Source organism: Miscanthus floridulus, chromosome 17 (genome assembly GCF_019320115.1).
Source record: "Miscanthus floridulus cultivar M001 chromosome 17, ASM1932011v1, whole genome shotgun sequence".
NCBI lineage: Eukaryota > Viridiplantae > Streptophyta > Magnoliopsida > Poales > Poaceae > Miscanthus > Miscanthus floridulus.
The window spans coordinates 63,285,463-63,310,485 of NC_089596.1; the positions used below are offsets into that span (position 1 = coordinate 63,285,463).

The 25,023-nt window shown below is 41.6% G+C and overlaps 4 protein-coding genes across 6 annotated transcripts; 2 read left to right on the forward strand and 2 right to left on the reverse strand.

Annotated features, from left to right (window-relative positions):
* Nucleotides 1-2,886: 2,886 nt before the first annotated feature.
* LOC136516278 (1-(5-phosphoribosyl)-5-[(5-phosphoribosylamino)methylideneamino] imidazole-4-carboxamide isomerase, chloroplastic-like) lies at nucleotides 2,887-9,406 on the reverse strand. The gene is made up of 9 exons (XM_066509642.1): nucleotides 9,292-9,406; nucleotides 9,059-9,173; nucleotides 8,926-8,984; nucleotides 8,413-8,620; nucleotides 7,308-7,393; nucleotides 6,401-6,502; nucleotides 5,868-6,001; nucleotides 5,178-5,226; nucleotides 2,887-3,468 (listed from the first exon to the last, which is right to left on the reverse strand). Exons 2-9 carry the CDS (start codon nucleotides 9,162-9,164, stop codon nucleotides 3,289-3,291), a joined length of 924 nt encoding a protein of 307 aa, XP_066365739.1. The 5' UTR covers nucleotides 9,165-9,173; nucleotides 9,292-9,406; the 3' UTR covers nucleotides 2,887-3,288.
* Nucleotides 9,407-9,498: 92 nt separating this feature from the next.
* On the forward strand, nucleotides 9,499-12,057 carry LOC136516279 (DNA-directed RNA polymerase II subunit RPB7). Its single transcript, XM_066509643.1, has 6 exons — nucleotides 9,499-9,712; nucleotides 9,808-9,973; nucleotides 10,135-10,185; nucleotides 10,454-10,519; nucleotides 11,088-11,156; nucleotides 11,724-12,057. The coding sequence occupies exons 1-6, from the start codon at nucleotides 9,597-9,599 to the stop codon at nucleotides 11,787-11,789; spliced, it is 534 nt and encodes a 177-aa protein (XP_066365740.1). The 5' UTR covers nucleotides 9,499-9,596; the 3' UTR covers nucleotides 11,790-12,057.
* Nucleotides 12,058-12,883: 826 nt separating this feature from the next.
* On the reverse strand, nucleotides 12,884-24,931 carry LOC136516277 (protein ABCI12, chloroplastic-like). 3 transcript variants are annotated; one of them, XM_066509639.1, is made up of 8 exons: nucleotides 24,375-24,931; nucleotides 16,975-17,091; nucleotides 16,340-16,576; nucleotides 15,960-16,124; nucleotides 15,775-15,850; nucleotides 15,044-15,108; nucleotides 13,877-14,186; nucleotides 12,884-13,788 (listed from the first exon to the last, which is right to left on the reverse strand). In XM_066509639.1, exons 1-7 carry the CDS (start codon nucleotides 24,729-24,731, stop codon nucleotides 14,037-14,039), a joined length of 1,167 nt encoding a protein of 388 aa, XP_066365736.1. In that variant the 5' UTR covers nucleotides 24,732-24,931; the 3' UTR covers nucleotides 12,884-13,788; nucleotides 13,877-14,036. The 3 variants fall into 3 exon arrangements, with proteins under 3 accessions (XP_066365736.1, XP_066365738.1, XP_066365737.1); XM_066509640.1 differs by lacking the exon at nucleotides 12,884-13,788 and having other exon boundaries at nucleotides 14,051-14,186; nucleotides 15,947-16,124; XM_066509641.1 differs by lacking the exons at nucleotides 12,884-13,788; nucleotides 15,775-15,850 and having other exon boundaries at nucleotides 14,047-14,186.
* On the forward strand, nucleotides 20,695-23,670 carry LOC136518969 (uncharacterized). Its single transcript, XM_066512645.1, has 7 exons — nucleotides 20,695-21,187; nucleotides 21,283-21,649; nucleotides 21,736-22,151; nucleotides 22,222-22,516; nucleotides 22,603-22,694; nucleotides 22,782-23,129; nucleotides 23,222-23,670. Exons 5-7 carry the CDS (start codon nucleotides 22,620-22,622, stop codon nucleotides 23,339-23,341), a joined length of 543 nt encoding a protein of 180 aa, XP_066368742.1. The 5' UTR covers nucleotides 20,695-21,187; nucleotides 21,283-21,649; nucleotides 21,736-22,151; nucleotides 22,222-22,516; nucleotides 22,603-22,619; the 3' UTR covers nucleotides 23,342-23,670.
* Nucleotides 24,932-25,023: the final 92 nt, after the last annotated feature.

Genomic DNA, 25,023 nt, shown 5'->3' on the forward strand with positions numbered 1-25,023 from the left:
ATGTTGGGATGTTGTACATGGTCAAGATCACTGACCATGTGCTGTGGTCGCTCATCCTCTCATTGAAGAGATTCATTCCATCGGTGCTCAAGCCAAACAGTACATTCCTTTAGTCATCGCTGAATTTTTTGTACTTCTCATCAAACCTTTGCCACTGACTACAATCAGCCGGGTATGCAATCTTATCATCATCCACCTTGCGCTCATCATCCCACCATGTCATGTGTACGACTTTTTTAGGGTTTAGGAAGATACGTCTCAAGCGGTCGGTCACTGACAGGTACCACATTACCAGGGCAGGAATTCTTCTCTGCTTTGCATCGTTGCCTAATGGAGTGTCCTCTAAGGGCTGAGATTCTTGTACCACCTTTTTGTACCTTTCTTATTCCTCTTTTTCCCCATGAAGGATTCGTCCCCACCGTAAAGGTCATTGTTCTTGTACCGGCCGGCTCCACACCGGAGACATTTATCCAGTGACTTGAACGTTTCACCACAAAAAAGTATACAGTGGTTGGGGCATGCATGGATTTTTTCAGCCCCCATTGTCAATGGACTTATGACCTTCTTCGTTTGGTATGTATTGGCGGGAACTGAGTTTGGTTGTGGCAGCACCCATGACAGGTGATATAATAGATCATTGAAACTACAGTCTGACCAGCCGTATTTAGCCTTCAGAATAAACAGCTCAAGCACAAAACGTAGCAATGTCCAATGTGTCGGACAACCCTTTTCAACACCATACATAGTCTTCTTCGATGCTTTTATCACCTTTTCCAAATTTTCTAGACCTTTCGGGCTATTTAGTAAAATCTCTGATCCAAGGGCTCGAATCATGTCCTCCAAATCATCTCCATCCTCGACACGTGCTCCACCATCATTATTGGCACCACCTTCGTCGTTATCATCCCAACTACCAACATCACCACCTTGTTTATTACCAAACTTGAAATCTATTCGTGCATCAAGCTCTGTTGAATATTGGGATAGGGATTCTATGGTTTCGTCGTCGTATTCCTCCTCATCCTCGTCGTTAACAATAACCGTTTCACCATGATGAATCCATACTGTGTAGTCCTCAACAAATCTTCGCATAATCAAATGTGATCTGATGATAGTCACATCTGTCCATGCTATACGGTTCTTGCAATCTTTACAGGGGCAAATAATTGTATCCTTATTCTCTTTCAATGTCGTTGCATGCTTCTTTGCGGCTTCAATAAATTTATCCACCTCTTCACGGAAACCTGCCTTGAACCTTAACGAACCATACATCAAGAGTTCTTCTACAACAACAACAAAACAAACATTAAAGGACTACTTATTCAGATATATATAAAAATGAATCAAAGTAATAATTACTTGAGAATAATTGTATATACTTCAGATATATATGAATATAAATCTAATATAATTACATGAAGCATACAAACACACCATGGTAGAGAAAAATTAATTAATGGCCCATTTATCCATAAATAATTAAAATACATATTTATTGATTACAATAAATAATTTTAAAGGCAACAATTAGCAATAATTGTACTTTACCCAATATCTTTCATACAAATCCTAGTCCAATTTCATCAAACATAAATTTATAAAAACAAAATTAATAAAAAAACCAAACCCTAGATCTAGATCCACATGCACATGAAACATCCATAAAACTAACTAATTGTTCACTAAAATCAAAAAACATGGACCAAATAAAGGTATGATCTTGTTCCCCTCCTTAATTTACCCTAGTACATTTAAAACTTGGATCTAATTTGCTTCATAAATAGCTCAAGCACCATAGAAGAGAGAGAAAAACAAAACTCTAATTACTCACTAACCAACCATTAAAACTTCAAAAAATATGGAATAGCATTTTCTTACCTTCTACAACCTCTCCACTAAAGGATTTGAGACCAAAATCTTCCCCCCTTAGTAGAGTAATTTTTGGAAGGTGCCCAAGGCCTCCCCACCTTTCTTTCACGGGTTGAAGTGAGTGGCCCGAGGAGGAAGAAGGTTCTGCAGGCTTTTTATATGTGGATCATTTATAGAGGCGGCTAGTGATTGAGTTATCCCTATAAATCAGAGCTATGTATACGGGGATATTTATAGGGGCGGCTCAATCACCAGCCGCCCCTACAAATAGAAACTCCAGAGGCGGCTGGTGATTAAGTTGCCCCTACAAATCAGACCCCATTTGTAGGAGGCGGCTCGTATCACCAGCCGCCCCTGCTGTTCTATTTGTAGGGGTGGCTCGTATCACCAGCCGCCCCTGCTGTTTCATTTGTAGGGGCGGCTGGTGTCTAGGCATCCGATCACGTCACTGTAGGGGGTGGCTCCATCATCAGCCGCCCCTAAAAAAAAATTAAACCATTGCTAAAAATCGTTTTTTACGTGGTGTTAGGCATCAAAGAGTCAAGAAAACGGGAGCTACCTAAGTTAGGACTGCACCTGATAATATGCCCTTTGACCTTGCAGTGTACTTTCCCAGATCTTGAATTTGCACTGATGTCGCATCTAACCCCCTAACTTATTTAATATCTACATTCACTGTCCTTTTAAGTTAAAATGAAAGTCCATGGGGGCAAAGCAAGACCAACATATTTGGAGGTTAGGTGAGCTAAGTAGCTAACTATACAAGGGCTGAGGAAGTAAAATGCAAGGTCAAAGTGATAAAATAACTGGACAATTTCATTGGACTACAGCACACAATATTCCCTATAACCAAAGCTCTTTGAAATAAAATGAATTTCTGAGATCCTCATGGAAAACGACAAATCAACTCAGATTTTATGAATCTCATGGGAGGCTACGCAGTTGGCACATACATCAATTGTGATTACCAATCCATGGTTCAATTTTGCATACACCAGACATTTCTCAAGTTTGGCATGAACATTAAACACATTGAGCTCTTCAAGAAAATCTAACTGGCACTACCTGGCTACAGTATTATTTTCTCAAACGAGAAATTTAAAAACCAGAAACGAGTGTTGTAGGTTGTGACTGAACAAATCAGCAAAATGTATTTATTAGCATCAACTGAGCTTATTCATAGTTACAATAGACAAATTGAGGTAAGAAACGGTCAAGAACAGTGCATTAATCATGAATTGACCACCTTTTAGTTAGCACAACCTTGATGCCCAAACCCGAACAAGTCATGCTCCTCAGCTTTGAATTACATCACTGAAGACCAACTGAATTATTTGCACTAGAATGTTCAGAAAGTATACTTTGTGTTGAAGCTTGAACCATATGAACTGGTAACACTGATCAATACCTCATGTTTCTTCACACTTGACTAACCATACTTTGCTTCTTGTGCCAGAGGACAACATCTTTGTAAGGCAAATCTCCCCCAAATAAATCTAGAGCACTCCCAACAGTTACATCTACTCGACTTTTGCCTGCTTTCTTTATCCTCTCTAGGTCATCCATTGTTGACACACCCCCAGCATAAGTTACTGGGATCTACAGAGTCAAAGAAACAACTGTGAGCTTAGAAACATGAACAGAAAGACTAAACCATAAAGATATCTGCACAGGAATATATTAAAATTTCATTTCATTTGTTGATAATCTTCACGAGTTATCGTGCATGATAGTTTTGAGCTCAATAGAAATAAGCATGGAAAGATGGCTAATCAACTAGTCTTTGATTCAACTTGACCGAGACCTGTAGAAAGACTAAAGAGATTTCAAATTATGACCACCGTCAAGTTTTTCCTCGAACGAGACCACCGTAAAGTTAGTTTATTACTTTTGAAATAATAATCACCATCACAAAATATTTGCTATAAAAAAAGACTACAGGGGTATTCTTTGGTTCCTATTTTGGTATAGTTTGCTGACAGCATAGCGTAAGCTTTTAAATTAGTGAAGATTACAGTATGCAGTAAACAACAACAACAATAACATAGCCTTTCAGTCCCAAGCAAGTTGGGGTAAGCTAGAGTTGAAACCCACCAAGAGCCCCAAGTCACGGTTCAGGCACTTCAATAGCTGCGTTCCAAGTGCTCCTATTCAAACATAGATCTCTAGGTATATCCCAAGCTTTCAAATATCTTTTTATTGTCTCCCCTATGTCAATTTCGGTCTTTCTCTACCTCTCCTCATATTATTAGCTTGGCTTACGACTCCATAATACACTGGTGCCTCTGGAGGTCTCCTTTGAACATGACCAAACCACCTCAACCGATGTTGGACAAGCTTTTCTTCAATTGATGCTACCTCTAGGCGATCACGTATATCATTGTTCCGAACTCGGTCCATTCTTGTGTAACCACAAATCTATCGCAACATACACATTTCTGCAACACTCAGTTGTTGAACATGTCGAATCTTTGTAAGCCAACACTCTGCTCCATACAACATAGCTGGTCTAATCGCCGTTCTATAGAACTTGCCTTTTAGCTTTTGTGGTACCCTCTTGTCACAGAGAATGCCAGAAGTTTATCGCCATTTGATCCACCCTGCTTTGATTCTATGGCTAACGTCCGCATCAATATCTCCATCCCTCTGTAGCATCGATCCCCCGAAAGGTATCCTTCTTAGGCACTACTGGACCTTCCAAACTCACATCTCCCTCCTCCTGTACAACTCCGCCAAAGTCGCATCTCATGTATTCGGCTTTAGTTCTGCTCAATCTAAAACCTTTAGACTCAAGGGTCTGTCGCCATAACTCTAGTTTCCTATTTACTCCGGCCTGGCTTTCGTCCACTAACACTACATCATCAGCGAACAACATACACCAAGGGATATTCCCTTGTATATTCCTGGTAACCTCATCCATTACCAAGGCAAAGAGATACGGGCTTAAGGCTGACCCTTGATGAAGTCCAATTTTAATCGGGAAGTAATCCGTGTTACCATCGTTTGTTCGAACACTAGTCACAACATTGTTGTACATGTCCTTGATGAGGGTCACGTACTTTGATGGGACTTTATGTTTGTCCAAAGACCACCACATCGATGTGCTGCCGATGTGGCGCGCCACTAAGGATGCGACGACCTGATCTTTGCTCACTTGACACCGTGTCCAGATTGTGACACGGCGCGTCACGAGGGTGACGACCCGGCCCTTGCTCATTTAACAGTATGCAGTAAACAGGAGAAAAAAAAGAACGAAAGGAAGATCCACAAAAGAAAACTGGAAGTCTAAATTTAAAGTCTGTACGCACTGGTGAATGATGCCCCAATAGTTCCACAAGTTCCTCATCAATTCCTAACCTGTAATTCACATCGTAGCTTAAATCAGAATCAGGGTAACTGGACGATAGCAAATTTCACACTGCAAGAGCAGGATTACCAACAAGAATTCAGCGGATATGAAATCAGGTTTTGGTGAGTTAGAGTATTTAACATGGATGAATATGGAAATTAATTAGTTAATACAACGTTATAATCAATCCAAACAGAGAAATAGATCAAAGTCAAACTCTTGAACTACATTAAACTCCAAACAAAGAGCTAGGTTTTAGATCCCCTTGTACTATTACAATTATTAATGCCTTTTATTTTATACATCCCTTTGTTGGTAGTTTATGTACCCCAACTTGCTTTGGATAAAAGGCTCTTTTGTTATTGTTGACACTCACAAAAAAGAGAGAGCACATGTAATATGCTTTTCATTTGTGAGCAGCAGATTAATTTCAATATAGGAGAAAATATATATCTATATAAAAAAGTTCAAAAAAGAAAGGATTTCTGAAATTCAAATCGGTATATAAAGATTGGTCCATCATATATATGTCAGAATAATTGGATGTGACAACTTGCAAAGCAACTTTTTCCCATATGGCCATGTCAACATTGCAATACAAATTTCTAACAATAAAAGAAAGACTTGATAACAAGGAACATAGTTGCACCTTTTGCCCTCCACATCAACACCATGAACCAAAAACTCATCTGCAAAGGCAGCAAGATATTCTAATGTTGGTTCATCCACAAACACATCACTGAACTTTTGCCACCTGTCAGTTACAATGGTATATCTGCCATCCTAACCAGGAACAATATGGTTAGAAAATAATCAAAGATTGAAGAGTGGAAAATAAGATGAAAAAAGTGTCTGTAAAAGGAATATTCTTGTTTTCCTTCTCAGATTACAGTAAAGAAAATGCAATTAAGTGTAGCATTTGTGACCACAAAAAGAGTGCACATATAAGAATGCACCTACCACAGTTCAAATAAAATAATTGAAATGCTTACGTCACTCTATCTATTTCATTGCACTTCGCATATATTATTAGCATAATTCAGCAAATCACAACCCCACACTGTCCAATTGTTAATTGATAATTTCAGTTTCACAGATGAAAAGAACCAAAACATGAATCTAGCATCATAAATGGAAAAAATTAATTTAACATAATTCATAATTGTCCTATGTACTTGGTACCTTTTTTCGACAGCTAAGGTCCAGCACAAGCCTCTGTTTCCCAACCAGCTTGACAAGTTTTCTTAGCCTTTCAATGTTCATCTTGCCATCGCTAAACACATACTACATAAAGACTTGAATACATGAGTTACAGATACCCAAATAATATACAAGGCAATCTGCAGTAAAAGCAAATTTCAGGTATGTTTGTGCAAAGAATAATATCCAACAACGATAACTAGCAAACAAAGCAATAAGTGCAAAAAGGGGGTAAAAAAGCTTTCACCTCCACATCAGAACAAGCTAGCTCAGAACTGTCATCGAAGGTTCATAAAAAGAAGATACAGGTCTTATTAGCAGAGAATTATCAATACTAGCAGCTAAAAAGTGATAACATCATCTACTTGCACCAAAGTTCTAAGTGGCATCCAGAGATGGGGCTTACAGCAAGGATGGGCAACTAAGGGTATTGACCAGGCCATGGTAAGAATATTGACAAGCCCAATCTGGAATAGGGGCTGTCCAAGAATGGTGATAAAGTATTCCTTGATGGCAGCAAAGTGACTACAAACTTGCATGCCCATTGAGATGAAATCGAGGCAGCCAAGACGCTAATCACATTGGCATGAAGGAATAAACAAAATGTGGTGGTAGAAACTTGGACAAGAGAGTAATAAAGAAGATGGGATGCATCAGCGACTGGAGATAGGATTTCTATAAACCTTGTTCTGACAAGAGATGCCAGGTTTTGTGGAAACAGTGGTATCTTCAGACCAATGAAAGCAAATAGAAATACAAATATGATGGAGATAGGACCTAATTATTCATACAGAAGTACAGACTAGCAAAAAACATTTATACAATATGTCACATATGAAGAAAAAAGAGACTAGCAGAGTTTACACAGATTTAGAGCATGAGCACGTACAGAGGTCACTATCACATGACTGGCCCCTTCATTAAGGTAAGACATTGCATTCTCCAAATTTATTCCACCTCCAACTTGCAAAGCACCTAGTATGATAGCCCATGTTCATTGCAGTTTATCATTGATGGCATCTCATGGCTTACAGCAGAAACAAACCATACTTATACTAAAGAAGAATCACTAGAAGAAGTAAAAGTCTCCATCACAAGAAGGCTGATGGCTGTGACCGTAGAGAATTAAATGAGCACAGAACTGCGACTTTACCTTGTAATCTCACAGAAATTAGGGTTTCAATGAAGATAAGTGTAACTGAAGTACATTGAGTATCACCTAATACTACTAGACAGCCTTTGAAAAAGCCTTCTACAGGGTGAGAGGCTAATATGTTGATGTGTTAATCATCACCAGCCTAGATTTATATCTACTTTTTTATAGTGGAGGCATATTAGAATGGCACTTAACACAATGAACTTAATGGTTGTACAACAAGTACCACCTTTCTGTTCTGTAAATTTCATGATCCTGTACGAAGGTCATATATTTGACAAAATAAGTTTAAGTTCAACTGGTACATTATACAGTTTCTTGGATACCATAAACCGGTATGCATATGCAGAATCATCTAATCATCTTGTATCTAACTCTAACAAAACAAAAACCAGAGTCACCATAACAATTGAAAAGTCTATGTCCTTAAACTATTGCGTTGAATACAGATGATGAAATGAAATAAATGATAATTTTTCATCTATAATCAACAGCATTTGATCATGTATTACCATGGCCACAAGAAATTATGATTAAAAGGGACAAGTCAGCTTATAGTGCTTTGTTAAAAGCAAATTTACTTCCAGGTCTCATCAACAGGATAATTTTTATGTCTCAAAATTCTACCTGTTATTTCGATCTGCTATTTTTTAAAATAGATACTTTGATTTTTATGCATTTTAGCATTTGCAACATCCAGAACACACAATAAGAGAGAATGGGTAAACAATAAGTGCTACTACAAATAAGACTAATAAGAGCAAACAGCCAAACAACACAAGAGGCTAACCCAATGATCAATCACAGTTCTTGCAGCAACTAGATAACAAATTCTCACCAGGATATGCATGTAGTGCCTCCAGTGCAGCAGCCTGGCTTGCAGGATCTGCGCCAAGCATTATAACATGTCCTCCATGAAGTTCATCTTCTTTATAAAATTTTGCAAATTCTGCAGGAGATTTGTCTGATTCAAAGTTTGTCACAAGTTCCATGCCATCATTTGATGAATCCCGAAGCGTAGAGCCAACAATCTGTTTAACTTTTCCCTGAAAATTTAAAAACATATCTCATAAGATAAAACGGTACTTTTACTGCCACAGGTGTCTGAACTCTGAACTTAGATGACTACTGATTGCCACAATTTGGTAATTTTAGCACCATTAGTCCACAGCCCAACCACACCACAGGAAAGAAAAGAATATACGAGTCATAAAAATTAGTGATGGCATGACACAACCAGGGCACCAATTAACAATCATGTAGAAGTGTAGAGCTGACCACAGTATTTTTTTTATATTTCACACACATAAGTATAATATCAGAACAAAGCAAAGGAACCATTTGTACGCACCTTGTGAATGTCGATGCATGGTCTGAAGCTAACGGCGGCGCACACAACGGCACGTCCTCCTGCCGTAACGCACAGCCAATTTATCTCAAGCCACAGACGACGGCAAAGCGAAAAGGGATACATAGTTACCTACCCGATGCGCCGCATTTCGCCGGGCGGACCGAAACCCACGAGCTCACCCAGCCGCGCCGCGGCGACCACCGTGGAGACGGTACCCTCGCCGCGCATTTCGACGCCATCCTCCGCCACTGTGGTAGGAAGCGAATAAACATGAACAGCAAAGCAAATTAGGAGCCCGAGCAAGTATGAGCCTCCACGCCACCGATACGAAGACGGGAGGATATACAGATGAGAAACCACGCTTACCACCACCCTGCCGCGGCTGGCCAGCGGGATAGGGCAAGAGCGGCGGACCAGCTGTGGCGGCGGCGGCGGCGCTTCAGTTTTTGGATTTTCGGTTCCGAGTGGTGTGATGGGATGAAGTGTTAATATGAACGGTCAAGATGCACCAGAAGATGGATCGGACGACTGAAACGTGTTTCTCGGGTTTATTATTCTCGTGTCGCGGGGAAGAGAAGCATCGGCACTGGCTCATTCAGAATAATCAGAACAGACTCGGTCGCCTCACAACTCGCCTCGCCGCCGGCCGCCGCCGAGGGGAGCGGAGCAAGATGTTCTTCCACATCGTGCTGGAGCGGAACATGCAGCTGCACCCGCGGCACTTCGGGCCGCACCTCCGCGACAAGCTCGTCTCCAAGCTCATCAAGGACGTCGAGGGCACCTGCAGGTAGGGTTTCCATCCCCTCCTAAACCTGGCTACGGCTACGAGGTAGAGGGCGGCGCTGAGATGGCATGCGGGTTTCTCTCGTTCTTGCCTTGCAGCGGGCGGCACGGGTTCGTGGTGGCGATCACGGGTGTGGAGGACATCGGCAAGGGGCTCATCCGGGAAGGCACGGGATACGTCACCTTCCCCGTCAAGTACCAGTGCGTCGTCTTCAGACCCTTCAAGGGCGAGATCCTCGAGGCTGTCGTCACCATGGTGAACAAGGTGGGTGCCTACTTGCCTGCCCACTCGGGCTGTGCTTGCTTCGTTCGAATTGAATGTGAATTGGTGTGCTGGTTAGCTGGGTGGTGATGGTCTTGGTGTTGGAGGATGTGATTGCGAGGATTGGTTTGGTGTTTAAACTTTGTGTGTTATTGACTCTGTAGATGGGCTTCTTTGCAGAGGCTGGGCCGGTGCAGATCTTCGTGTCCAACCATGTGAGTGATTTTGCCTTGCTTGGAGCTGCTTCATAGTCAAGTGTCAAATGCTTAAAGAAGTTTCAGAATTGTTTCTGACCATTCTAGGAATTATGCTCTGCTTACTCACTCCTTCAGTCCTTTATCATTTTGATAAATAGACATGGCTTCCTTTTGTCACAGGATACTAGCATAGACATCTTGTTTAAACTTCAATAAATTAATGTCAGTCAATACTGTTTTGTTGAGTAATGCTTTTTTTCCTCTGCGCTATTCAATTGCAACGCAGTTGATTCCAGACGATATGGAGTTCCAATCGGGAGATGTGCCAAACTACACAACGTCTGATGGATCGGTATGCCTCTTTCCTACATATAAGTAGTAGTGACGAGTCTTCTCAGCATCTGTAACTACTGCAGAAGTTTCTTCCTTTTTGAAATACAATATGACATTTAGGACAAGTTAATTTGTTAAAAAATGAACTAAAAATGTCATATATTTAAAAACGGAGGGAGTACAACTTTTAAGCTCATCAGGTTTGCAGTAAGCATAGACTATATTTATGATGGATATTCATTGGATTATTGCTTTCTCATATGCTTTGCTAATTGTTTACTCTTGAGGATTTTGGTGATATCTTGAAGTAGGATTTTTTTAATGTTTTTTATCCATTTGCTAAATATGCATGTTACATCAATGTGTGGTTGCATTAATAATTATGGAGATATTTAGTGAGAGAGAGAGAGAGAGAGAGAGAGAGAGAGAGAGAGAGAGAGAGAGAGGAGAGGGAGAGGGGGAGGGAGAGGGAGTAGTGTGGGTATTGGGTATCATGGTGAGTCACACGCTCACAACAGTTCATTTCAAAACTTCTTGATGTAGTCATTTTGCTGTGCTCATCGTTAGTTACTTGTTTGTTTACTCAGGTGAAAATTCAAAAAGAGAGTGAGGTGCGGCTGAAGATTATTGGTACTCGTGTCGATGCTACAGAAATTGTAAGCTTATTACTGTCTACATTGTTTACAGTAAAATCCAACTTTGAATGCTCTTTTTTTTTCAAACTTTTGAGTATAGACCTGCAGATGGCAACCTTATCACCAGTTTTTTCGACAACATTGTGTGAACCCACATAACATTTTGCAGTCACTTTTCTAATATTCTTTTCTAAGATTGTATGAACAACAAAGAACTTATGTCTAGTAAATAATAACTTTGATTAATGCCAGATTAATCAGCCATGAATGTAGGCATGCTTATTGTGCTGTTCTTTTGCCACATAAAAAAACATGATGTTCGTGTCAATCTTAGTTTGGAACTGACTAGGCCTTAGATACTCTAGTCTCATACTCTTGTAGTCTTGTTTAGCACTAGCCTAGAAGATTTTTGTATGCACTGTATCTTCATGTGCCAAGAACTCGCTAAAAGCATATTAGATAGCTGAAGAAAAGGGATATTTTCATTACAAAACTTCATTGTGCATTTGAATTCATACTTCGTGCTTTGCCATTAGTTCAATGTTATACTTGTGCAATGTTCTGACAGTCCAATCCCTGCTGTTGCAGTTTTGCATTGGCACAATAAAGGATGACTTTCTGGGTGTTATCAGCGATCCTGGTGCAGCAGTGTAAATGGTCTAAGAAACGAGATTGTACTCCAATGTTCTGACTTCTGAGTACTATCGCAGACTACATGTGTAATTGGTGGTCTGTTAAAACCGCAGTGGTTGTATGGACTGCAAAACCTGTTGAGAATGATGTGCCTAGGACTTTGTTTAGCTTAACTATAGTAAGCAACTCCAGCAATAGCCCCCAAATGAGGACCCATACTTTTGATTTGGGGCTTTCCTGCTTTTGATTGCTTAGTTTTATAGACTCGGCTCCAACCTGTCTTTTTCTATTTTCCTCACAATCTCCTATTTCCCGTTTCCCTGCCCTCGTCCCCCACCGTGAGCCCTCTGCCTCAATGTCCTCTCCCAACTGCCTACCCTCAACCCGCATGCATACTCTCAACCGCAAAAGTCGGATGGATAAATGTCTTTTTGATGGCCATGTATCTCAATCCACGTGTGTTGTCGTGGTTTGGTGTAAAATTTAAACTAAATTTCACACATAACCACTCGAGCACATATAGATTGAGGGATATATGGGCATGCAAACAAGCCCTAAAGTTGCTCTAAACTACTATCACTATTGAAACATTTATGATTGTTCTAATGATTTAAATTCACAGTTATCATGAACATCACTTTTCCGAGTCATTTGTACCTCCCAATATTTTTCCGTAGCATTGAACATTGGTCAAATACAAATAATTGATAGAATAACTCATGCGCTCGAAACTGGAGTAAAATTGACTATGTTACGTAAGTGGATTTTATTTCTCTGTCTTCGCACATTCCTAATTAATATTTCTATTCTAAATTGTAAGTGGTAGCTATCCTAACTCAAAAGATTTTAGCTTTCATCAAGTTTTTAGGAAAATATATTAACATCTAAAATATCATATATACATATACACCATTAAAATATTATTTCATGATACATATAATGAATCCAAATTTATGTTGTAGATGTTTGTACAATTTCCTATTAATTTGGTCAAAGCTAGAGAAGTTTGAGCAAAACTAAAACCGAATACATGAGATGTGACTTTGGTGAAGTTATACAGGAGGAGGGAGATGTGAATTTAGAAGGTCAAGTAGTGCCTAAAAAGAATACCTTTCGGTATCTTAGATCGATGCTACAGAGGGATAAAGATATTGATGCAAATGTTAGCCATAGAATCAAAGCAGGGTGGATCAAGTGACGACAAACTTCTGACATTCTCTGTGACAAGAGGGTATCACAAAAGCTAAAAGGCAAGTTCTATAGACCAACGATTAGACCAGCTATGTTGTATAGAGCAAAATGTTGACCTACAAAGATTCGACATGTTCAACAACTTAGTGTTACAGAAATACGTATGTTGCGATGGATTTACGATCACACAAGAATGGACTGAGTTCTGAACAATGATATACGTGATCGCCTAGAGGTAGCACCAATTGAAGAAAAGCTTGTCCAACATCGGTTGGGGTGGTTTGACCATGTCCAAAGGAGACCTCCAAAGGCACCAGTGTATTATGGAGTCGTAAGCCAAGCTAATAATACGAGGAGAGATAGAGGAAGACCAAAACTGACATGGGAAAGACAATAAAAAGAGATTTGAAAGCTTAGAATATACCTAGAGATCTATGTTTGAATATGAGTACTTGGAAAACAGCTATTGAAGTGCCTGAATCATGACTTAGAGCTCTCGGTGGGTTTCAACTCTAGCCTACCCCAACTTACTTAGGATTGAAAGGGTACGCTGTTGTTGTTGTTGAAAGCTAGAGAAGTTTGACTTGTGATAAACCTAATACTACTTACAATTTGGAACGGGTAATTGTAACGGATAGGGTACAACAAAACTTGGGGACACACTGTCGAGGCAATTCCCTTTCCACATTGCCTAGGCAATTTCCTTTCAACAATATTCGCTCACATTTTTCCTAACTAGGATCAACTCAACAAACATCATCTAACAGTTCCACGTGTGCAGTTAGCTTTCCGTGATTATCTGCCTTGCAAAGAATCCAAGTCATGCTGCCTACAAATGATGGAAAATAAAAAACTCGTTCAGAAACAGTAGACATGGACATCTCATCTTTAGATAAAAGCACATTAACTAAACTTACCTGCTTGGAATGCCATGTTAGTGTGATCCTTTGCACCAGTTTCCAATGGAGGATCATATGACATATACATTTTGAACTCTAGCTCAATTCCACAACATTCTTGTTACCACCAAAACAAAAATCAAACACGTGGATATCCATGAATACCTTTTTGTTACCATCAAACCAACTGGTCAGAAAAGGAAGCCAAGTTCACTACAGCAAATAGGCAAAGCAATGAAAAGAGATCCGCAATTCCAAATGATGATTCTGAAAGAAAGTAGATCTTGTGATTGCTTGGATTGCCACGAAATCCTCGAGCTACCATTGCCTGGACAAATAAGATCATAATAAGACATAATTCAAAAGTAAATATCTGGAGCAATCAAATGCGCATAAATTTTGGCACAGCTGTAGTTTTAATATATGCTCTGAACAAAGTCAAGTGCCTCAAAAAGTAAAAATGCTAAGCATCAGAGCAATATAATCAAGTTTCACACTTTCTGTGAGCTCCCGATATCATTGGAAGAGCACTTTTCTTTTCATTAAGACTCCATATCCTTTTTGTGTTGTCTCCTGTACCACAATGTGCTGACTTCAGGTCAATAAGGTGAGATGGTATGTGGTCTAGACACAAGTCTTGACATGTCCCAACAGCGTAATACAGTCAGTGTGATCCCTGACTAGCTTGGCCAGTGTCCAGTTAGACTTAGAGAAAATAACTAGCGCCTGCTTCATGTAAATAGTTGGTTCTACTTTAAGATGGACCAAACAGTCACGTAGCTGAATGCTACGAAATGCAGGCATGATTTATGGATGCATTAGGAACATCAGCCTTCCCCAAACTCCGCACAGAGCGGGAGCTCTCTGCACTGGGTACACCCTTTTTATCAGGAACATCAGCAAGGGTTAACAAACCTGTATAGTTAAGGCAATTCCTTGCTGTTCATGGTTCTAGTGCAATTTTTTAAAACAGTATCATCCTACTATCACTTATGAAGTATATTTGACCCAGGACAAGGAGTTTTGGTTCCAAAGTCATTTCTATTGCACAGCAGCTCAAAATACATACCTAACTCAAAGCCATGGGACATGTTCAGCAAATTACCTTTTTTAGGAATTGCACAATGCATTTATAGTAACTCAAGTCAGTGACAACAAAAGGAGAAAAGGAAAGAAAAAACTAACCTTGGATATTTGCTCTGCGTGATCAAATATATTTTTGAATATCCGCCGGACATAGTTGAAGAAAACTACAGTTGCACATAAAATATTTCAGTTAATGTTTCCATACAGCTATCATGTAAAAGCAATTAATGGTACTATGGTAGTCCTAGACTCCTAATCATATAAGATCTCACGCATGGGAATATAGGATGAGTGCAACAGAACTAGAAGATTTGCAACATAAAAGGTACTGCTGAAATTAAGCATACTCAACTAAGATGTATATGCTTTTCAGGAGTCACTTTTAAAGTTATAAAAATACAGTTTTGGTCACTATTAACTTAGTTTTCAAAAACTACGTATGTATTTTGAGATGGCCTAAATTGCTTTTAATTTTAGCAATGCATGACATCTCATTATTCCCCCAGTCTTATCACCAGAATAGATTACTTGGACAAAATTATCAATGCTGAAAGACTGGAACACAAATGCCTCACTCATTGCTTAAGAAATCATATACTGCAAGTCTACCCCTGCTAAATTACATTGTCCAAGGGTGACTTTGGACAGTTTAGGTGATAAGAATGAACAGCATGTTTAACCAATGAGAAATTAGTTTTTGATTCCTGCTCCTCACAAGCAGCTAGCAGGTCTGGACTGTTTGGGTTCTGGCAGTGTTTGTCAACCGGTTCGGTTAAAGCTATTGGTTACAAACGCAGGAAGTATTTTTCCAGTATGTAGAAGTTACTTACTATCTATAGTTTCCATAGCTGTCAGATTTTTCCAATTTATCCGGCGTGCTACAATCGCTAGAGCTGAGTTGCGAACCTAGTTGGATATGTGAACAATATCATACTCCAAAGTTAGATCTCAAATAGCAGAGCATATTTCTAGACAGAAAGAAAAAGGTACTTTGGTGGTTACCATAAATACTTGCCTCATCAAATACTAAATTGATGAACCTCAATGAGAGTAGTAGTGTAAGTATTATCTCAGGTACTGGCACACCAATATGCTTCAGTGGAATCATAAACCACCACAAAGCAGAGGCAAGCTGCTCAGGAGTGGTGGTTGTCAAGCAGAGACTTGCACTTTGGAATATCTGCATACAAACAACAAATTTGGGAGTGCATATCATATAGTTTCAGATGCAAACCAAGTCACTCTTAATATCCTAAAGGAATGACAAACAGCGTGCTCTCCATCAGGTGTGGTTTGTTGGATGTAAACAGAAGGCATAAAAAAAGTGTAAGATAATGAAGGATTAAGCCAAAGAGTGTTTGCCTAAAATACTTGTAAGTTAAGTGAAGGACATACCGCAAAGGAGAGGCTTGCTGAAGTACTTGCTACTGATAGGCCTTTCCTTGTAAATTGCAGTGGTCCCAGTTTAAAGATTGTGTAAGAATACCCACTTGTGGAGCAAGGAATGTTCGGTATGCCTAGAACAGAAGGTGGAGGCGTTCTCGTCTGGGCTAATGAAGGCGCACCATCAGCACCAAATCCCAGCATGATGAATAAGAATCCTGAAAGGAGAGCAACCCTTCCAAGTTGATCCTATAGAGTAAACGTGATTTTGTTTACAGGTACAAACAAGCACATCCCACAAGAAAAGTTTGAATATACGAGGGAACAGAAACCGTGGAGCAAAGTGGTAAATAACATTAGCTGAATCCTAGAAGGAAAATTAACAGCTACATTAGAACGAATGGGCAGCCAAGGGTGAAGTTAAAGCCAGACATTACAGCTTTGCTGCATCAGACTCAAGGTACTAGCACATCGTATGAAAGTACCAAACACCATAAGCTGCAACTACATATGTAAAATTATGATCGATGCACCATGTATCAGCATCATAACTCAAAACAAATAGAAGACAATTGAAACCACAATTCGCTAGCTAAGCGCAAATTAAATTCTCTGCAAACTATTTTTGATAGAACATAAAATCATACCTTCCAAACATGATTTGGTAAAATCCACATTGAAAGAAGGGCCAGGAATACTACCAAACCAAACCGCATATAAATATTTGATCTGGCTGGTAGGACAACAAGGGCCAAGAGCCACACCTACAGAAAGAAGTATATGAATTGTTTAATTGCAACAGGTCAACAACCACAAGGTTATTCAGTTCATCTTTGAACTTTGGTCAAATTTATGTTAATACAGAAAAGGGGCTGAAAAACTGAAAACTGGTACAGTAAGTTGGTAGCATGATGTGGCCATATCAGAGATAGCCAAGCCAACCCACCCCCCCCCCCCCCCCCCCCCCCCCCCCCCCGAAGATTCAACCCATCAGGATACGAGGAAAAACCTAATAGATTCATGGAAAAAATAAATTACTCCCCCCGCACAGGAAATTTGTCCAGATAACCCCTAAACTGATTTTGTGTTCAATTTACCCCTCCGGGTCTTTTATTTGATCCAATCTACCCCTTAATAAGATTTTTCTTTTTTGTTTCTCCACATAGAAGTTTAGTTATAAGTTCAAATTTTGTAAGGTCGTAGCGAATATCATAACTTATGTTAGACAGATACATTATGATTTTTTCATCATTATTTTCCATACAATTCTGAATTTGTATGGTTAATTTACTATAAAATGCTTAAGGTATCAAAAATAAATATGAAAAATTCATAATGTATTTTTCGAACATAAGTTGTGATGTTCTCTACCAACCTTCAAATTTGAACTTAAAAGTTAACTTATGTATATGCGGAGAAACAGAAATGACAAATCTTATTAGGGGTAGATTGGATCATCTAAAACATTTGGAGAGGTAAACTGAACACAGAATTAGTTTACGGGGGTATCCGGACAACTTCCTTGTGTGGGAAGTAAATCTGACTTTTTCCAAGATTTTTCAGGTTATCTGAGGTATATGAGATATGATGAGACACATGTCCTTGAAGCATTCACAATTGTACTCGTTATAGAGTAATGGACTTAAAAGCCTTGATTTACAGTTGAAATAAAACTGTTGTGTTTGGATATTCAAGCGTTTTATTCTATATCGGTAGCAATAGCCAAAACACCCTAATTTAAAAAAATTGCGATGCTGTCATATGAATATATGATATTACTGACTTCACAATCTTGATTAAGGGGTCTGATTCTATAATTCTAGTCAAAGGAATCTATGATTTATGTTTGCGATCCTATTATTCTGATCTTAGGCCTTTGATCTGATTTAGAGTCTCGATTCTGACAACTGTGCAAAACACAGTTCGATCAAGTATATACAAGGACTCGTGACTTCACAAGCATAATGGATGGTTCTATCGATTAGGGAAGAGCTAGGGCAAACCCTGCTACACGGTAAAGAATGGCAAGGCGAAAGAAAAACAGAAAGTAAAGAAAGAATACTTGCAGCAGTGGCAGACTATAATTTTGCCAACGAGTATGGCGCACCAAAATTTTTACATGCAATTTGGAAAAATCCATTTAGCAATATGGTAAATAATTGTTGAATTTGTGCCGCGAATCTACGTCCTAAATTCAACAATTCAGTTCGAAATGTGCATAGATTACAATACAAATAATTCAAACGCTATTCTAATAGTTCAAAATATTACAAATAATTCAAACACTATTCTAATAGAGTTATTTCCCCTTTTTTCTTCTTATTATAATGATACGTAGCTCTCCTGCGTGTTTGAGAAAAAAATATTGCATAAAAAAAAACTTACAATACTACTTGTCTAGCCTACGCTTACAACATAATTCAGCACACACGTCACGCCCCATTGAGCTAGTACCATGTTGTTGTTAATTGGGGCGAAGTATATTATCTATAATTAATTTCTAGAGGGGATAAAAAATAGGAAAATAAAACTAAAGTGATAAACAAAATAGGAAAAATAAAAACCGATCTAGTATTTCTCTCTTAATACAGAGATACGCAGCTCTCCTGCGTGTACAAGAAAAAAAAACTGATCTAGTACCATGTTGTTGTTAGTTGGGATGAAGTATACTATCTACAGTTAATTTCTGGATGGGATAATAAAATAGGAAAATAAAAACTAAGGGGATAACAATAGAAAAATAAAAACTAAAATGCAACTCGCAAGGAATTGAACTAGCACCTCATCCTAGCTAAGGGACCAAGGTGCATCATACCACTGGGTTACCAACCCACTTTTGAGTGTAGCTGCAAATTTGTTCATTTATACTATAATGAGTGAGTGCTGAGCTGCCACGGGGAATGTCCTGGCATATCCCGTGGGTCCAACCCTGCTTGCGGTGGCTTTTGGCTAGAAAATTCATTAACATAACAATGTGAATTTTCCTCAAAACATTTATAATTTTCAGTAAGGAACTATTGCTGGCTAATATGTTACATTTTTTTTTGCTATTCTCGAAATACTAAAGCATTATCAAAAGCACAACCTCTTCAAAGTCTCGTACATCTCCCAATATTATTTCCGTGGAATGTTTTTGTTAGCTTAAAAGTTTCTGAACTCACAACAGCTGGAGAAATAACGTTTGCTTGTGTTATTTTTGGAGTGTCGTTTGAATTCATGTCAGTTAATCACAAGAGATATATTAGAAGGACGCAACTAATTTAACAGAACAAATATGATTAGATCCTGCCAGCATTGGTACTCAAAGGTAGGAAATCAATTAATAATCACACATTAATTAGACACAAGCTGTTTTCATGAAAATAGCAAAGCAGCATAGATGGTTATAAGACTCATGGTCAGCTAGAGAAAATGCACGTTTGCACAGTTGCTCAGAAGGGAAAAAAAACAGTGAGCTGGGAATGTGTGCCTGCTTGACTCCCTCATTTTTTTTTAATTTTAACACTTTTTGTAAACTAATTTTAAATCTAACACTGTTTTTTTTCTTTTCAAAACTAACACTTTTGGCCGCGCCTGTGCCGCGCCATGCATGGCGGCGCGGCAGGAGGATGACGTGGCGACGACCGGGGTTGCTGACCGGTGACGTGGCAGGGTTTGCCGCGCCACCGATCTTGGCGCGGCAGTCCTAGGTAAATATCGCCCGTGAGTCACCCTCCCTCTGTCTGTCTACCCGCCGCCGCGCACGCCCGCCCGCCCGGCCGCACGCCGCGCAGCGCCCGCGCCGGCCGCACCACGAACGCCGGCGCGTCACGGCCGCCCGCTCATATCAAGGTAGCTTCCTCTCTCGATTTCATGTTATTATGATTGTTGTTTTAGTTAGGGTTAGTGATTTAAGATAGTTATGTTAGTGAATTTGTTTATTTAGGTAGGTAGTTTTTAGGGTTTAGGTTGTGTGTTGTAGTATAGTTAAGGTTTGGTTAGGTAGTTAGGGTTTAGGTTACTGTTAGTTAGGATTTTGGGTTTAGGGATTGATTAGGTATTTATTATTTAGTTAGTTTATAGTAGTAAAGGTTGTCAGTATAGATACTAGTTTTCAATTGTCGGTACTTAGTAGTATGTGATACGGCGATTTGGATGACTTAATGAAGTTTCGTCAAATGCTTATTTTCCTAGTGAAGTTGTTTAATATGTCTGTTAATGTTACTTCGAATATATATATGTGCTTTCATATTGTGTTCGTATTGCATAACAAGTAGTTTAAATTTTGCAATGCTACATAATGTTAATTTGAATATTGTTGATTTGAATACTCTAACCCTTTATTTATCAATTTGTAACAGGATGACTCCTCTCATGCAGCACCCGTTGTATCCCCTTCTTGAGGTGGAATACGACGATCAGTACCGAGCACACATCTTGAGTGACACCGACGCAGAGGTGGCCTTGCCTCCTTTGAGGCCCCGCAAGCATACCAGGACGCACCAGTGGGACGAGCGTTACACGCCGTACATACGGCGTGCCGGCTTCCTCGAGCTTGCCCGTGTTGTCAACTACGGTCTTCCGCCCCATGACCCAGCACTACTTACTGCAGCTATAGACAGATGTGAGCGTCTTCTTTGTATGTAAACATTCTTATAACAAATTTGAGGCAACTAACAATCGTTGTATTCTTATAACAGGTGGAGACCTGAGACCCACACGTTCCACCTACCTTGCGGCGAGATGACCTTAACCATGCAGGACGTGAAGGCTATCTTTGGCCTTCGGTTGGGGGGGCATCCAGTGACAGCTATAGTTGACAACGATCACTGGAGAGAGCTGGTGGCTCAGTTCACTAGCTTTCTTCCACCGGACGATGAGGTTTTCAAGAAAAATAAATGAGCAATTCAAGCTTATTTAATACTTGCATTGCTTTCCTGTAGCTATCGGGTCTCATTTTCTTTGGTGAATTTTAGGAAAAGTTCCGGTGTTTCGTCGTCCTGGATCACAGAGCGCTTTGATTACTTGGACCCACAGGCTGATGAGGCTCAAATCGACATGTTCGCTAGAGTGTGGCTCTGGCACTTCCTTGGTGCTTTCCTCTTCCCAGACACCTCGGACAACACCATCAGTTGGATCTTTCTTGACATACTACGCCAGCCGTGGGAGAACATAGCGGCGTACAGCTGGGGCAGCGCAGTCCTGGCATGGACGTATCGACAGCTATGTGTTGCCTGCCGTCGCACCTCAGGGTATGTGAACCTTAGGGGTTGCTCCTACCTACTCCAGGTTTGGTGTTGGGAATGATGGCCCGTTGGGAGGCCCCTTAATACTAGTTTACCGGTAAGTACTTCGGTTCACTATATTCTTCGAGGCAGTTACATATGATTAAATTATTAATGGCTAATTCATTATCGTGTTCAGTACAGCATTGAAACGGACAGGATACACTCCCTACAGCTTTGTATATCTGGACGGAAGCAGAGTTAGTTAGAGGGAATGCGAGGCGCAAGTACAGGGAGTACACGTACGGTCTCGACGTCCTGACACAGCACCAGGTTATGCTCTCTTTACTATCATACATGTGTCTTGTTCGATGTACACTATATCACAACCTAACTCAATTACGAAATGTTCAGGTGTATTGGTGTCCTTGGGATGCTCCGGAGCTCGAGTACTATCTTAGTCCTGTCACTAGGGATGAGTCAGACGAGTATCGCTGCAACGTCCCACTTATTTTCTTCCACGTGGTCGAGATTCACTTGCCCATCAGGGTTTGCAGGCAGTTTGGAAGAATGACAGACTACCCACCACCGCTTTACTCCACCAACCAAGAATTACACGGGTGCGTTATCGATTAATAACAAAGCTACAATTCAGAGGTGTGTGGTACAACTAACATCGTTTTGTTGCAGGTATGCCCGCAGAAAGAGGTACAAGACCAAGGATTGGCGCGTGACACACAACACGTACATCCACTTGTGGCAGAACAGGGAACGGCAGCCGGTCCATGCGGGCCCTCCACACGATCAACACACCTTCGACGAGTACCTACGATGGCTTCACATGTCTACGATGACACATATCAAGCCCCCGTACACTGAGGAGGCGATTGACGAGGACTCAGAGGAAGATGTGATCAAAGATGTGTACGACGTTACCACCAGGGACGACACATAACTACAGAGAACCCCGCTTCAAATATACGTGGTAAGATACTCGAATGGTACAATTTGTTATCCATTTAGTATTAAGTATGTGTACTAAAACCGTCTAAACGCGTTTCTGTACCCAAGCGACACAATTGTCAAGGATGTCCAACGAAGCATCGTTCCGGCTTCACAAGTCTAGAGGGCAGGGGTCAGGCGTTCTCGTGGCTTTTGTGGAGGTAAACATAAACTTATCTGTTCCGAAAATGTTTCTTTAGTGTATATGCGTTTGGGAAATGCACTAACTTTAACGTCTATTTATACAGAAGGTGAAGCGGAGCTGCAGGAAGCTAGCTCAGAAGCTGAGCTGCATGGACACTCCTTGGGTGGAATCGGCAGTCCCGGCGCGGTCGGGTGGCACGTCTTCTGGCTCTTTGAGGACACCAGCCGACTCTTCTCAGCCGGTGACAGGTGCCACTTCCGCAGTGCGTACACCACCACATCATAGCGCTGGGAAGGACCCTGCAAACGAGGACGACGAGGACGACGATGACGACGACGACGACCCCCCGGGCTTCCGCAGACAGCACCACCAGTGGGACGATTGGCCGCAGGACGAGATCGGCATGTCTCAGCTAGGTGGTGCCCCGCTTGGTACCCAAGGAGCCTCACAGGTAGTAACAAAGGTAGTTTCTTTAAATACGTAGGCTCCATGAGCTAACGATCATAAAGATTATAAGTAATTGTGCATATCATATACTTGTAGGGTACGAGCCGTACGCACCGGCAACGCGACCACACCGACGTTGGCTATACTCCCAATGTGTTGCCAACAAATCCAAAGAGACAGAGGCGTCCGAGGGATCCTTACACTCCTGGGTCTTAGTTTGTTAGGTCGAACGAATATTGTCGTCCGAAACTTGCAAGCTTAGTTGGTTATGTTATGTTGAATTTATGTCGAACCAATGAAAATGTTATGTGGCAGCTTGTCAACTTGCGCACAGACTTCATTTATTTGCTTCATATTCGTTTCAATGTGTCGCGGCAGCACTGCCGGCGAGATTAACTAGCAACTAGTTCGGGAACCGGCAGTCCCGGCGTATCTCGCCGCCGGTGGCCGGCGTCTTGACCCTGATCCTCCCGAGCTTAGTCATCGCCCCCACGAAATCGCCGAAGAAGGCACCCTGGTGGGACGCACAGTAGTCGACCGTGTTGTGCGACCCCATGTCGGACTAGAGCACCTGCTCGGAGCCCACCGACGAGGGGTCGAGGAAGGCGAAGGCATTGGGGTCGGAGCTGCAGGTGCCGTTCAGCTGCGACGCGAAGCCGGGGTCCATGGTCGCGTCGCTACCGATCGTCACCGACAGCAGCCGATCTTCTGTCTGTGTCCAGGTCCTGCCACGCCGTGGGACTTGGCGCGGCAGTGCCGCGCCGTGGTCTATGGCGTGGCTGACCCTGCCACGTCACCGGTCAGCGGCCCCGGTCATCGCCACGTCATCCTCCCGCCGCGCCACCATGCATGGCGCGGCACAGGCGTTTCGCAGCGCTATGGCAATAGGCGCGGCAAAAAATGTTAGTTTTGAAGAAAAAAAACAATGTTAGATTTAAAATTAGTTTACAAAAAGTGTTAAAAAATCACTCCCTCCCTCTCCAATTCATTCACTGATCTGCATCCCAGTCGCCCAATCACGGTAGCTTTAGTACAACAACGCGGGGCTGACAGATAGTTTGACACATTTGCATTCTCTCTATTTATCGAGCCGGGATAAGAAGATAGATTATTTGATTGTTTAAACGTGAGACTCATTTTCGCGGTGACATTCCCACAAACACCACCCATGCACCCTCCCCACCCACCCCTACCGGATAGTAAGTCTATCCAATACGCCTGTTGGAGGGAAAGCGGGGACGCTACGTACCAGCTTGACGCGCGGGTCGACGGAATGGAGGAAGGTGCGCGGGCTGTCGACGAACTGGCAGATGGGCGTGGCCGCAGCGCCGGAGATGAGCCTGAGCACCTGCTCGGGGACCGCCGCCGACCCGGCGCTTGCCGCGGCGCGCGGGATCCACTCCACCCACTTTGTCGCTGCCGACGCCGCGGCGCCGTCCCCGCCCGAGGGCGAGGGAGACGCGGAGCAGACGAGCAGGGCGACGCGGCTGCCCCTCCTCCGCGCACCGGGTTTCGCCGGGAGCGGGAGCCAGCTGGGCGCGGCCTTTGCTGCGGGGAGAGGGAGCGCGAACGAGTGGAGAGGGCGGAGGTGGACGGCGGCAGCCATCGGATGGGACGTGCGTGGCGCCGGCGGCCTGAACCTCGCCACGAGGCAATCTGACTTGGTTTTGGAAGTACCTCGGTAGTACTAATCAGTAGTGGTAATTTTCCATCAGGGTTTGCAATAAAAGGATTTTTACTACAGTACAGGAGTATCCACCGTCTGCTTTGCTACAGTAAAGGAGTACTCCGTCCAGAGCACACGCACTGAGTACATGGTACGCACTAGAGCACGCAGTAGCCAAGTAGTAGGAGTACCAAGTAAAGCAGACATGATGAAAAAAAAAAGGTAAAGCAGA

Bases quoted from the DNA above. Each gene is read 5' to 3' on its own strand.
- LOC136516278 (XM_066509642.1), bottom strand. From the start codon at position 9,164: ATGGCGTCGAAATGCGCGGCGAGGGTACCGTCTCCACGGTGGTCGCCG. The intron at 6,002-6,400 runs GTACCAAGTACA...GTTCCTGGTTAG, and splicing joins ACCTTAGCTGTCGAAAAAAG to GATGGCAGATATACCATTGT. The intron at 5,227-5,867 runs GTGCAACTATGT...TGTGAATTACAG, and splicing joins GTTGATGTGGAGGGCAAAAG to GTTAGGAATTGATGAGGAAC.
- LOC136516279 (XM_066509643.1), top strand. From the start codon at position 9,597: ATGTTCTTCCACATCGTGCTGGAGCGGAACATGCAGCTGCACCCGCGG. The intron at 10,186-10,453 runs GTGAGTGATTTT...ATTGCAACGCAG, and splicing joins AGATCTTCGTGTCCAACCAT to TTGATTCCAGACGATATGGA. The intron at 11,157-11,723 runs GTAAGCTTATTA...CTGCTGTTGCAG, and splicing joins GTGTCGATGCTACAGAAATT to TTTTGCATTGGCACAATAAA.
- LOC136518969 (XM_066512645.1), top strand. From the start codon at position 22,620: ATGTCCAACGAAGCATCGTTCCGGCTTCACAAGTCTAGAGGGCAGGGG. The intron at 22,695-22,781 runs GTAAACATAAAC...CTATTTATACAG, and splicing joins TTCTCGTGGCTTTTGTGGAG to AAGGTGAAGCGGAGCTGCAG. The intron at 23,130-23,221 runs GTAGTAACAAAG...ATATACTTGTAG, and splicing joins GTACCCAAGGAGCCTCACAG to GGTACGAGCCGTACGCACCG.
- LOC136516277 (XM_066509639.1), bottom strand. From the start codon at position 24,731: ATGGCTGCCGCCGTCCACCTCCGCCCTCTCCACTCGTTCGCGCTCCCT. The intron at 17,092-24,374 runs GTACGTAGCGTC...TTCTTTCTGTAG, and splicing joins TCGACCCGCGCGTCAAGCTG to GTGTGGCTCTTGGCCCTTGT. The intron at 16,577-16,974 runs GTATGATTTTAT...TTTACTCTATAG, and splicing joins TACCAAATCATGTTTGGAAG to GATCAACTTGGAAGGGTTGC.